A 12,921-nucleotide genomic window follows, 5' to 3' on the forward strand; every position below is an offset into this window, starting at 1 on the left:
CACTGAACTGTTCTGGGCTGTGTGTAGCAGAGTAAGAGAGGAAGTTCTCCACTGTTTGGCTTCAGATGATGTCTCGCCTGCTGGGGAACGCCCCTTCCCAGTCTGTGACTCTTACTGAGACTGAGCAGAAAATACAAAGCAATATCAAGGCAGAATATTAATGAATAATAAAAATAAAGGAGAGGGGGGGGGGTTATCATGATGGGGGCAGTGAACTGGGAGGATTATAAAATTTAAAGATTTCATTTAAAGATCATGACAGGTACTCTTTAACCCCTTAACCCCTTAAGGACCAAGGACGTACCGATACGTCCTTGGTCCTGCTCCCGTGATATAATGCGGGGTTACACAGTAACCCCGCATCATATCACGGCGGGCCCGGCGTCATCATGAAGCCGGGACCCGCCGCTAATAGCGCGCAGCGCCGATCGCGGTGCCGCGCGCTATTAACCCTTTAGGCGCGCGGCTAAAAGCGAAAGTAAAAAGTGCCGGTTAACTCAGTGGGCTGTTCGGGATAGCCGCGGCGAAATCGCGGCATCCTGAGCAGCTTACAGGACAGCGAAAGGGCCCCAACCTGCCTCCTCGCTGTCCGATCGCCGAATGACTGCTCAGTGCCTGAGATCCAGGCATGAGCAGTCAAGCGGCAGAATCATCGATCACTGGTTTCCTATGAGAAACCAGTGATCAATGATAAAGATCAGTGTGTGCAGTGTTATAGGTCCCTATGGGAGCTATAACACTGCAAAACAAAAGTGGAAAAAAAAGTGAATGAATATCATTTAACCCCTCCCCTATTAAAAGTTTGAATCACCCCCCTTTTCCCATAAAAAAAAAAACTGTGTAAATAAAAATAAACATATATGGTATCACTGTGTGCAGAAATGTCCGAATTATAAAAATATATCGTTAATTAAACCGCTCGGTCAACGACGTACGCACAAAAAAACATTTCAAAATCCAAAATAGTGCATTTTTGGTCACTTTTTATATAATTTAAAAATGAATAAAAAGCGATCAATAAGTCCTATCAATGCAAAAATGGTACCGTTAAAAACTTCAGATCACGGCGCGAAAAATGAGCCCTCATACTGCCCCATACATGGAAAAATAAAAAAGTTATAGGGGTCAGAACATGACAATTTTAAACGTATTAATTTTCCTGCATGTAGTTATGATTTTTTCCAGAAGTACGACAAAATCAAACCTATAAAAGTAGGGTATCATTTTAATCGTATGGACCTACAGAATAAAGATAAGGTGTCATTTTTACCAAAAAATGTACTACGTAGAAACGGAAGCCCCCAAAAGTTACAAAACAGCGTTTTTTTTTTCAATTTTGTCGCACAATGATTTTTTTTCCGTTTCACCGTCGATTTTTGGGGAAATGACTGACGTCATTACAAAGTAGAATTGGTGGCGCAAAAAATAAGCCATCATATGGAATTTTTAGGTGCAAAATTGAAAGAGTTATGATTTTTTAAAGGCAAGGAGCAAAAAACGAAAATTCAAAAACGGAAAAACCCCCGGTCCTTAAGGGGTTAAGGACACATCCCATTTTGACCTTAACCCCTTAAGGACTCAGCCCATTTTGGCCTTAAGGACTCAGACAATTTAATTTTTACGTTTTCATTTTTTCCTCCTCGCCTTCTAAAAATCATAACTCTTTTATATTTTCATCCACTGACTAGTATGAGGGCTTGTTTTTTGCGTGACCAGTTGTCCTTTGTAATGACATCACTCATTATACCATAAAATGTATGGCGCAACCAAAAAACACTATTTTTGTGGGGAAATTAAAACGAAAAACGCAATTTTGCTAATTTTGGAAGGTTTTGTTTTCACGCCGTACAATTTATGGAAAAAATTACATGTGTTCTTTATTCTTAGGGTCAATACGATTAAAATGATACCCATTATTATATACTTTTATATTATTGTTGCGCTTTAAAAAAATCACAAACTTTTTAACCAAATTAGTACGTTTATAATCCCTTTATTTTGATGACCTCTAACTTTTTTATTTTTCCGTATAAGCGGCGGTATGGGGGCTCATTTTTTGCGCCATGATCTGTACTTTTTTTTGATACCACATTTGCATATAAAAAACTTTTAATACACTTTTAATAATTTTTTTTTAAATAAAATGTATTAAAAAAGTAGGAATTTTGGACTTTTTAAATTTTTTTTCGTTCACGCCGTTCACCGTACGGGATCATTAACATTTTATTTTAATAGTTCGGACATTTACGCACGCGGCGATACCAAATATGTCTATAAAAAATGTTTTTTACGCTTTTTGGGGGTAAAATAGGAAAAAACGGACGTTTTACTTTTTTATTGGGGGAGGGGATTTTTCACTTTTTTTTTACTTTTACTTTTACATTTTTTTACATTTTTTTTTACACTTGAATAGTCCCCATAGGGGACTATTCATAGCAATACCATGATTGCTAATACTGATCTGTTCTATGTATAGGACATAGAACAGATCAGTATTATCGGTCATCTTCTGCTCTGGTCTGCTCGATCACAGACCAGAGCAGGAGACGCCGGGAGCCGCACGGAGGAAGGTGAGGGGACCTCCGTGCGGCGTTATGAATGATCGGATCCCTGCAGCAGCGCTGCGGGCGATCCGATCGTTCATTTAAATCGCGAACTCCCGCAGATGCCGGGATCTGTATTGATCCCGGCACCTGAGGGGTTAATGGCAGACGCCTGCGAGATCGCGGGCGTCGGCCATTGCCGGCGGGTCCCTGGCTGCGATCAGCAGCCGGGATCAGCCGCGCATGACACGGGCATCGCTCCGATGCCCGCGGTTATGCTTAGGACGTAAATGTACGTCCTGGTGCGTTAAGTACCACCTCACCAGGACGTACATTTACGTCCTGCGTCCTTAAGGGGTTAAAGGGGTACTCCGGTGGAATTTTTTTTTTTAATGAACTGGTGCCAGAAAGTTAAACAGATTTGTAAATTACTTCTAATAAATAATCCTTTTACTACTTTCTAGAAGCTGTATGCTACAGAGGAAATTCTTAACTTTTTGACTTTCTTTTTTGTGTTGTCCACAGTGCTCTATGCTGACACCTCTGTCCATGTCAGGAACTGTCCAGAGTAGCATAGGTTTGCTATGGGGATTTTCTCCTGCTCTGGACAGTTCCTGATACGGGCATCAGGTGTCAGCAGAGAGCACTGTGGGCACCGCAAAAAGAAATAAAAAAAATAAAGATTTTCCTCTGAAGCAAACAGCTATTTTAAAGTACTGAAAGGATTAAGATTTTTAAATAGAAGTAATTTACAAATCTGTTTAACTTTCCGGCACCAGTTCATTTAAAAAAAAAAAGTTTTCCACTGGAGTACCCCTTTAAGGACACAGCCAATTTTATTTTAGCGTTTTCGTTTTTTCCTTCTCGCCTTCAAGAATTCATAACTCTCTTATATTTCCATTCCCAGACCCATATGAGGGCTTGTTTTTGCGTGACCAGATTTACTTTGTAATGACATCACTCATTTTACCCTAACATGTATGGTAAACCCCCCAAAATATTTTTTGTGTAGGTTCGTTTTCGCGCTGTACACTTTACGGTAAAAATTACATGTTTTCTTTATTCTCTGGGTCAATACGATTAAAATGATACTTTTCTATTATTGTACTGCTGTTAAAAAATCTCAAACTTTTTTTTTTACAAAATCAATATGATTAAAATTGCCCTATTTTGACCACCTCTAACACTCTTATTTTTCTGTATTCAGGGATGTGTGAGGGCTAATTTTTTTGCGCCATGATCTGTAGTTTGTTTTTTGTACCCCATTTGTGTATATGTGATCGCTTTTCATTACATTGATTTGCAGTTTGATGTGACAAGAAAAAAAAAAAGTTAAACATTTCTAACGTTTACGCTGTTCGCCATACGGGATCATTAACATTATATATTTATAGTTCAGACATTTACACATGCAGCGATACCATATATGTTTATTTATGTTTTTTTACGCTTTTTTGTATTAATAAGGGGAAAAGGGGTGATTTAAAAAACTTTATTGGGGAGGGGCTTTTTCAAATTTATTTTTTAACTTTTTTTGTACATTTATTTTTTACACTTTTCAGTGCAGAAGACCCCGGGAGATGGAGGAAGGGAGGCAGGTGAGGGGACCTCCATCCGCCATCTTGGCTGATCTGTTCCCTGAGGCATTACCGTGGGCGATCAGATCAGCCATTATAAGTGCCGCACTGCCACAGAGGCCGTGATCTGTATTGATCACGGCATCTGAGGGGTTAATGGCAGACATCAGCGCGATCGGTGATGTCCCCCATTACCGGTGGGTCCGCAGATGCTGACAGCCGAAGGAACCCGCCGGGAATGAAGCGAGCACATCTCTTGCGCTCGCATCACAGCGGCGCCGTAAATGTACGGCACCGTGCGCTAAGTGACACTATGCAGCGCCGTACATTTACGGCGCATGTCCTTAAGGTGTTAAAGAGTGAGCCTGAAGCTTTTTTTTTTTTATGTTGACTAACCAAAATAATGTTTGCATTTTTAGTAATGATATATAAGCCTTTGTTCGCACACACCTTTTATAGTCAGTATTTTTATTTATTTTTAGGTTTAAGAGTGTTAGAATGGGTTCACAAATTTAACAATTGTTTGCTAAGGCCATGATTAAGTTTGGCACAAGGGAATGTATATTTTCTCTCTAATCCCTAGGCGCTGTTTAAGCTTCAATAGAGAAGACCAAAGAGGTTACAAGCCATTTTTTCTATTCAGTAAGGCAGTCATTCAGCTCTATCGATATCTGAACTATCAGTCTCGTGTGGAGTTCCCTAATTATCCTAATAAAACAAAGTTCTAAACACATTTAGTAAAGAAAATACACATATACGTGGTACGTAGCAAACTCCTCTCTTTATTTCACATTAGTATTTACATTGGTCAGTTATGAAATTATAGCCATGGCTTATGTAGATGTGAGCTGCACTTGTTTACTCCATATAAGACTTTTCCATGTGACTTTCGTTGCAGTGTTTAGATTACATAATCAGGCACAATGTTACAACATGAGATTATATTTATTAACTGCACAGAAATCACAAGGCCTCATAAAAGCTGACCCACATGCCCATTAAGAGTGCTCTTTGAGTATTGTTCAAAAAGAGCATGACACAACTTGTGCTGTACGAGGAGGGTGGATGGAGGAGTGAAATGGATGAGGTATTTGCAAGTTTAATAGCAATTCCAATAATAAACATGTAGTGTTTATAGAATGTAATGCACTATGGTAATAAAAAATGCAAGACTTGTAAAATAATGACGGTAATATGAGAAGATCCAGATTGGCGTATAAAAATATTTATAGCAGAAATGCTCCTTAAAAGAAGGCAATGTTCTCTACAATCAGGACTACACCATATATTACCTTATTCCTTACAAATATATAATAAACTAACCTAATGTGTTTCAGCTGAAAGCTGTGGCGTGTACTGACATCTTGTCAGATGGCAATTGCTAAGTGCTTTGAAGGTTCAAAACAAGTCGTTTAATACCATGTGGAATTTCTGTCCAGCATTGGACTTGTTGACCTGTTATGTGTGCTCTTCACCCTTGACTGAGAATGCCAGCTTTGACGGAGGGTGAGAGAAACTCTGCCTTTGCATTTGGTTTTTTAATTTCTGTCTATCTGGTTCATTAACGCCAACATGTTCGCCATTATGTCTAATTACAGCTTGTGGTTTGTGCTTATAGAACTGGAATATGTATTGGTTTTGATTTGCAAGATTTGTTGCTTTAAAGCAGATTGTTTGCCCCTGTATATATAAAGTATTTTATGCATAGAAAAAGTGTATTTTGGTATGGATACGTTGATCATATCATAAATATATTGTGAATGTGCATTATCAAAAACATTGTTATATATTAATAGACAAAAAGAAATACAAAGAATTTTAAACTGTACAAGAAATGATTGTATAATAAGTGTAGCTTCACCTTTAACAGGAAACAAAGTAAGGTCACCCATTCTAACCTGCTCGAGTGTGGGTGACGCTAATCACAGCAGTGTTTTAATTGTTTACATGCGTCAGGCAATAATGAAAATACTAATATGCAAATAAGTGTGATGCTCTGGGGGCGTTCCCTTACACCCTAAGTGCAATATTACACATATCTATGCAGCAATAGTGCATTCACATTCACAGCATGACGTATGCAAAAAACAAAACAAAAAAACACATAGTTGTGACCGGTATCCTCTACACTATGACCTAGTAGTAGCAGCAGGTTAGAATGGTGCCCCTTCTGTCAGTTTCCATTTAAGATTCTACAGTTTAGATACCAATATTGTCTACATAGAATTGGTACAAAATAACAAGGCAATTATTCTTAAAATTACTTAACTTACTAAGTTACAGCCTTTATTAGTCTATTGCAACAATCACAATTTTGCCTGGATCCAAGCTCACTTTTTAGGCATCTATTGCTTGTTCAGTATCTGCTCAGATCATGCTAGTTATTTCCAATGCAGAAACAATTTATTTATTTATTCAATACCAAATACTATACTGTAATCTAGTGTGCAATAAAACAAACAACCCACAAAACTGAGTGTAACAGAAAGCAGTGCAGAAACATTATAAGTGTTCAGCTAAGCTGCATCTGTTAAATTCTCATCTGGGACCAATGGAATCAACAGAATTGTGAATGCTGCTCTGGAATATAATGCAGGAGGAAACAAAGAATCAGTAAGATAAATAAAAAATAAAAAAAAGCATTTGCAAAGTTGCATAGAAAAAGATGAAGAATTTATCTGTATTTGAATAATAAAATGATGGTCACAAGAAAAAAGACCTCATTACAACATGTAACAAAGCAGTCATACCAAGAACATTTAGAAACAATAAAATGCATGTTACTAGCAGCTAGTGAGGTGCTTATCACTTAATATTTTTTCCTATATAGGCAATGGGGAAATAGTAGAAATTGCACTTTTACTCAGAATCATAACAAGATAACCTATGACTTTGTGGCATTATTACAATCGGATTTACTAAATTGGATAACAAATGAAAGAAAGGAAAAAGTCTTCTAAGAATCTTTTTGTTAACCAAAACCACCTCACCATTGGTTGCTGATATTTGTAATAGAGGAATTGGCATGGTAGTGGCCTGATATGGCAGTGCCAGTTACATTGATAAAATATTCGAAATTGGAGTATGTATTCTCCACCTAGCAGCTGGAAATAAAGAGTTTTGGATTCCCTGTAATCAATCACAATATATATTATATATGTTTATATTCAAGTATGTGTTTTTTAGATTAGTTTTCTCTCTAAAACTTGAGGAGTATATGTGCTGATGAGTATATGTGCTGAATAGTTATGGCTATGGCACTATATCACCTACTACTCTAGCGAAGTTACAGGACATGTGAAGCTAGAAGTAGATGTCATCTCCAGCATGCTGGAAATATTGGCCAGAAAGCAACATACTGCAGTGCTGGACTAATATGATCTGTATGTATGGCATTTATAAGCCAGTGACCAGGGAAGGAGTGGTAGATAGAAAACTCTTTTGAATAAGCAGTTTTGGAATGCTAGAAATTGCACATGCTGCCTTGCATGGTTACTTGCAGTTCAGCTCTTGCGGTTTGGTTTCTATTTTTATTTCTTTGATAAAAGCAGGAAAGAACACAACATTTTGTTAGAGTGCCCGTAGTCTTGCAAGTAAAGCTTCAACTTCTGGAATTGACTCTGCCTTGACAGCAGTGCTGTGACCTGTCCCTTTGTCCTTGTGCCCTTCTGGGTTGCAAACCTCTTTTTTACTGGTAACCTTGCTTCTTGTTGCGGACGCATGAGAATCCAACTCATAACTGAGTTCCTTAGCAACTGGAGCCCTTGCAGTAGTGGAGTGGATATTTGGTCGTGATCGTGATCTCTCAAATTGAGGTTTTTGGTTTTCTGTGGAAATTAGAAGAAAAGAAAATGCTAGGTTATTAAATTGAGTTACATTTCAAACATACATTGCATTATATTTCCAATTTATAGAACATGGAAAAGGTAATTTAGGGCTGAAGCTGAAAGGAGGAGGAAAGGAAAAAATATACTTTAAGTGCAACGGCATAAAGGGAAAAAAACAGAGGAAAATATATACTGGTATTAAAAAGGACAGTCTCTAGAAAGAAGCGATTTTGTAGAGCTGTTGTTTATAGCTGATCTGGCCCGAGAGGGGAGGATACTGATGACGGCAATACATCTTTATCAGGGTAATTTGCATTTGCACATAAAATAGGCCTGATAAAGAGAAAGCATCAGAAGTAAATATATTTTCTTTTCTTTTGCATTTATTACAAAGAATATGCAGGCTTGTCTTCCTGGTTATAAACTCTCAGTGTCGGGAGGGAACTTTACATTTGCAATGAAATCAGCACTGCAGTTTAATGTTCCCAAGAAATCCATTTTCCTACATTGTGATCTTTTTCTAGAAAGCGACTATTAAGAGACAATGATCTTGACTTATCACAAGTGCGGAAAAAGACGGCCACACTGGCTCATGATTAAGTGACTTGCGGCGGCTGAGTCCTCAAATGGTTAGTGCTCATTTTCAAGAATGATCCCTCCCAAAGATATGCAGCCTTCTTTACACAGGCATATTCAATATTCAGGCAACCTTGTGCAGGGGGATTGAAAATGGCTTCAGAAACTTGATATGACATTTAAAGTTTTTCGGTTATCGGCTGAAAGATGTCCTATCATCTCAATAGTAATGACTTTAGAGCACAGGCAGTCACTCATGACAGTGTGGTTTATGCGAGAGCTGAAAATTCCTACTGAAAACAGCTTGTACATTAAAAGGTGGTTGCTGAAGATATTTACTGCATTGTCATTTTCTGACCAGGGGCTCACAATGATGGATGAGTATTTTACACACAATCTTGACAATTACCAACAGTGCGTCCACTGTTTGGTTACAGAAATATAGGAAAAGAAAATCTTCAGTCATAAAAGAAAATGTGTGCAGTTTAACTAGGATTTGTTAAAACTGGACATGATTTCCCAGCAGAATATTTACTCTTACAGCAGTGTCCAGCATATTGTCTTGACCTATTGTACATAGAATACATATTACTGTCATCTGATACTTACTACAAGGAAAGATATCAGATTAGGTTAGTTGATGTACAGTGGGGTAGTTTACCTGACTTATGTTTTATTAAGGTTTCAAGGATAACATCTGAGCATATAAGAGCCTTCTACAAAATACATCTTATGTACCTGTAAAATTAAACTTTAGCTTTATGGCAAATATTAAGCTTTATAGATTTTCCAATCTAGATGAAAAAATAATGTAGAGTAAAATCTCAATATCCTGTGGACTGGACAGATGATGGATCTCCGAGTCCACTTTACAACCTAATGTTGCTCATATCTAAAATAAGAAGAAAAACATGTTTCCATCACTTGTCCATCATAATAATATGGACCCTGAAAATGTACAAACTCTTGGTAATCCTGGTTATGTGATGGCTATTTTGATCAAGATAGAAGAATTAGCAGATTGATGGGTGCCAGGCTAAGGTTTATAATAACCAAACTTACCAGTCTTTAACATAGTGGTAAAAGTACTGACTTTTAAATAATAATATACATGTTTAAATTGTAAGAAAGCAGGATGGTCGGTATGTATCACTGAGGCTTTTTGCATATGTAAGATATGACTAGCATTTGGGTCCAGGCTTTGGGAGTGACTGAAGGTTCTGGTCATAAAATCCCTCCCATACTTCAGTTTTGTGGTGTGTTGCAGTCCTAAACCGTATCTCACAGGTGTGTGAGCACTGCCAGAGAAAATCTGAAAGGAGGTGGTCTGAAGCGAAGCTCAGCTTTTCTGGAGTACATTGGATACTGCTACACTGTACCAAAAAGACTGACTTTGGGACAGTACCTGCCAAGTTAAGTGAGAAGCTCATTGCTGTGTGTGAATTATTGAAATAAACAAAGAACTACCGCACTGTGATACCTGCCTGTTTGGAGTTGTTTGCTTTCTGGAAAAGCTGTCCTGTTCTACTATGCATGAAACTAGGGATCGGCCGATTATCGGTTTGGCCGATTTTATCGGTTTGGCTGATATTATCAGCCGATAATCACGATTTTGGGCATTATCGGTATCGGCAATTACCTTGCCGATAATCCGATAATGCCCCGCCCCCCGCACTGCGAGCACCCCCCACTGCACCGCACTGGCCCCATTGCCTCCCCCATCCCCGGTTTTATAATTACCTGTTCCCGGAGTCCACACTACTTCTGGCTCCTGCTGCGTCCTGCGATACGCTGTGCGCAATGACAAGTGACGCGACTTGACGTCACCGTCAGTGCGCAGTGACAGCTCAGGAAGACGCCACCGGAGCCAGATGTAGAGTGGACCCCGGGAACAGGTAATTCTAAAACCAGGGATGGGGGAGGCAATGGGGCCGGGGAGGTGCGGTGGGGGGTGTGACGCGGCGCGGTGGGGCGGTAGCGGGCGCGGAGCGGCGGTCACGGTGATAGGACTCAGGAAGACCCCCGGACAGGCAGGGGGAGAGAAACGGGTGGCGGCGGCAGTCTATGGCACCGCAAAAGCCACTGCAGTTCATTGATTCAAAGCGCCAGCTTTAAATCAATGATCTGCAGCGGTGTCCCGGGCGGATAAATAGCCGATAACTTATACCGGAATATCGGTATAAGTTATAGGCTATCGGCCGCTATCGGAATCTGCCCTAAAAAAACGATATCGGTCGATCCCTACATGAAACGTCTCCAAAACAGCACAACCACTAATCTTGAGTATGAGTGTTTGGCACTAGATGTGGTGTCTCCGCAGTGAACAGAATCAAGATTTTGGTGTCTTTCTGGTATATCTTTGACATACAAGTGCAGACCACAAATAACATATATTGCATAGTGGAATCACAAAAGAGAAAGTGCGGAGCAACTCACCCAGTAAATGGGAGGCAGCAAGGCACATCACGGTTAGGCAATGATGGAGCGGGGAGGGGGAAGGTGGAACAGGGGGAATCAGGAGTCGGGCCACAGCCATATTGCACCGTTAGGTGCTTTGTCAGGCCCCTGCGACGTCATCATGCTCACTCCGCTGGTTTAAATTACCTGCCATATAACGTGATACAGGTGAATGGGTGTTACCCAAAAACTTTACCCTTAAGTGCTCAAAAAAATAAGTGGGTTAAAATCAACTGAGGAGGAACAGATCTTACATGTGAACAGGGACTAAGATCTAATATGTAATATTAACGCACCTAATTCATTCTTATCGTTTAGACCTACCGGTCCTAATGCGTTTAATCGTAGAATCCATCTGGATTCTTTTAATAATGTTTGATGTCTATCTTTTATTGGCTTTTCCTACGATCGAACATTATTATTAAAAGAATCCAGATGGATTCTACGATTAAATGCATTAGGACCGGTAGATCTAAACGATAAGAATGAATTAGGTGCATTAATATGATATATTAGATCTTAGTCCCTGTTCACATGTAAGATCTCTTCCTCCTCAGTTGATTTTAACCCACTTATTTTTGTTTTGAGCACTTAAGTGTAAAGTTTTTGGGCAACACCCATTCACCTGTATCACGTGATATGGCAGGTAATTTAAACCAGTGGAGTGAGCATGATGATGTCGCAGGGGCCTGACGAAGCACCTAACAGTGCGATACGGCTGTGGCCCGACGCCTGATTCCCACCGTTCCACCTACCGCCTCCCCGCTCCATCATCGCCTAACCGTGATGTGCCTCGCTGCCTCCGATTTACTGGGTGAGTTGCTCCGCACTTTCTCTTTTGTTATTCCATTGTGCATTGTTTAATCTTGCATGCAGCACCACCCATAGGAGAACACAGACTGCTAACACTAGCCACACTATTAGAGGAAGTATACTCATAGGATAAAGTGACAGTGCTGGATACTTTCCTTTTCTTTTGTGATTGCATATATTGAATAGTGCTTCATATAACTGTCCAGACATTAAGCCAATTTATCTATTGGGGAAAAAAATGGCCACAACTTCAGAGCAGGGGTGGGATCAGGCAGGTTCTTTGAAACCAATTGTTGAAACAACTGGTTCAGGAAACCTCAGAGAAGTGATATCCCAACCCAGTTCTCTTATAGAGATGTATTTATGTCCTAAGAATGCAGATACAATTGAATTTTACAATACACTAGTGGGTGCAAGGGAGTACTTGGTCCTGCCAATCAATCCTTTTTTTTTATGATACATAAAGTGATTGAGTGATTATGCCATTGAGTTGCCCGTGTAGTACATTGAAAGCCAGGCTTGGCCAGAAAAATCCAGATTTGCATCTCCAATCATAATGTCGGGACAGGTGAGTATCTTTTTTTTATTGGACTGGGGACACACTCCTTTTCATGTGAGGTACATACAAAACACACATTTGTGTGTTCATTTCAGGAGCACATTGTGTATTAAAATTAATTTCAGGTAATATGTGTGTTAAAATACTATAATAATAATAGGGACCCAATCGGAGCAGAGACTACACACAGCACTACTGCTCCCAGCAAATTATCTGCATGGATTTTGTGCATATTTTTTCCATTAGTGATCCTATCTAGTGTGTATATATACTTGTATTGGTTTCCTACAATATTACCATATGAAGCACTCTTCCTTTTTTCTTGTTCTTTTTGCAAAAACACAGCTTTAGAGTCATATGTTCAATTCACAGATGTACATTGTAAGAAGGAAAGTGTCAGAAAACAATTCCAGGTCAAACTTGGTAGTTTTAACCGATTTCTGATTCACCGACAAGGAGTGGGTCAGTTGAGCTCTCACTCAGTGTTCGGTATATGGTGGGTGAAATTCTCCCTATCTCACTCTTGTGTATCTATATCTCCTCTGTCCTTTTTTACACCTGCCAATAAG

General features: G+C 39.4%; 1 protein-coding gene across 1 annotated transcript in view; it reads right to left on the bottom strand.

The window, feature by feature from the left end:
• Positions 1 to 5,138: 5,138 nt before the first annotated feature.
• The window catches only part of DIAPH3 (diaphanous related formin 3), an 882,879-nt gene continuing 875,096 nt past the window's right edge, over positions 5,139 to 12,921 (bottom strand). The window contains exon 28 of the mRNA XM_056555485.1: positions 5,139 to 7,947. Coding sequence (XP_056411460.1) covers positions 7,691 to 7,947 — 257 coding nt within the window. The 3' untranslated portion in view covers positions 5,139 to 7,690. The remainder of the gene's footprint in view (positions 7,948 to 12,921) is intronic.

This window comes from Hyla sarda, chromosome 2, assembly GCF_029499605.1.
Source record: "Hyla sarda isolate aHylSar1 chromosome 2, aHylSar1.hap1, whole genome shotgun sequence".
Classification (NCBI taxonomy): domain Eukaryota; kingdom Metazoa; phylum Chordata; class Amphibia; order Anura; family Hylidae; genus Hyla; species Hyla sarda.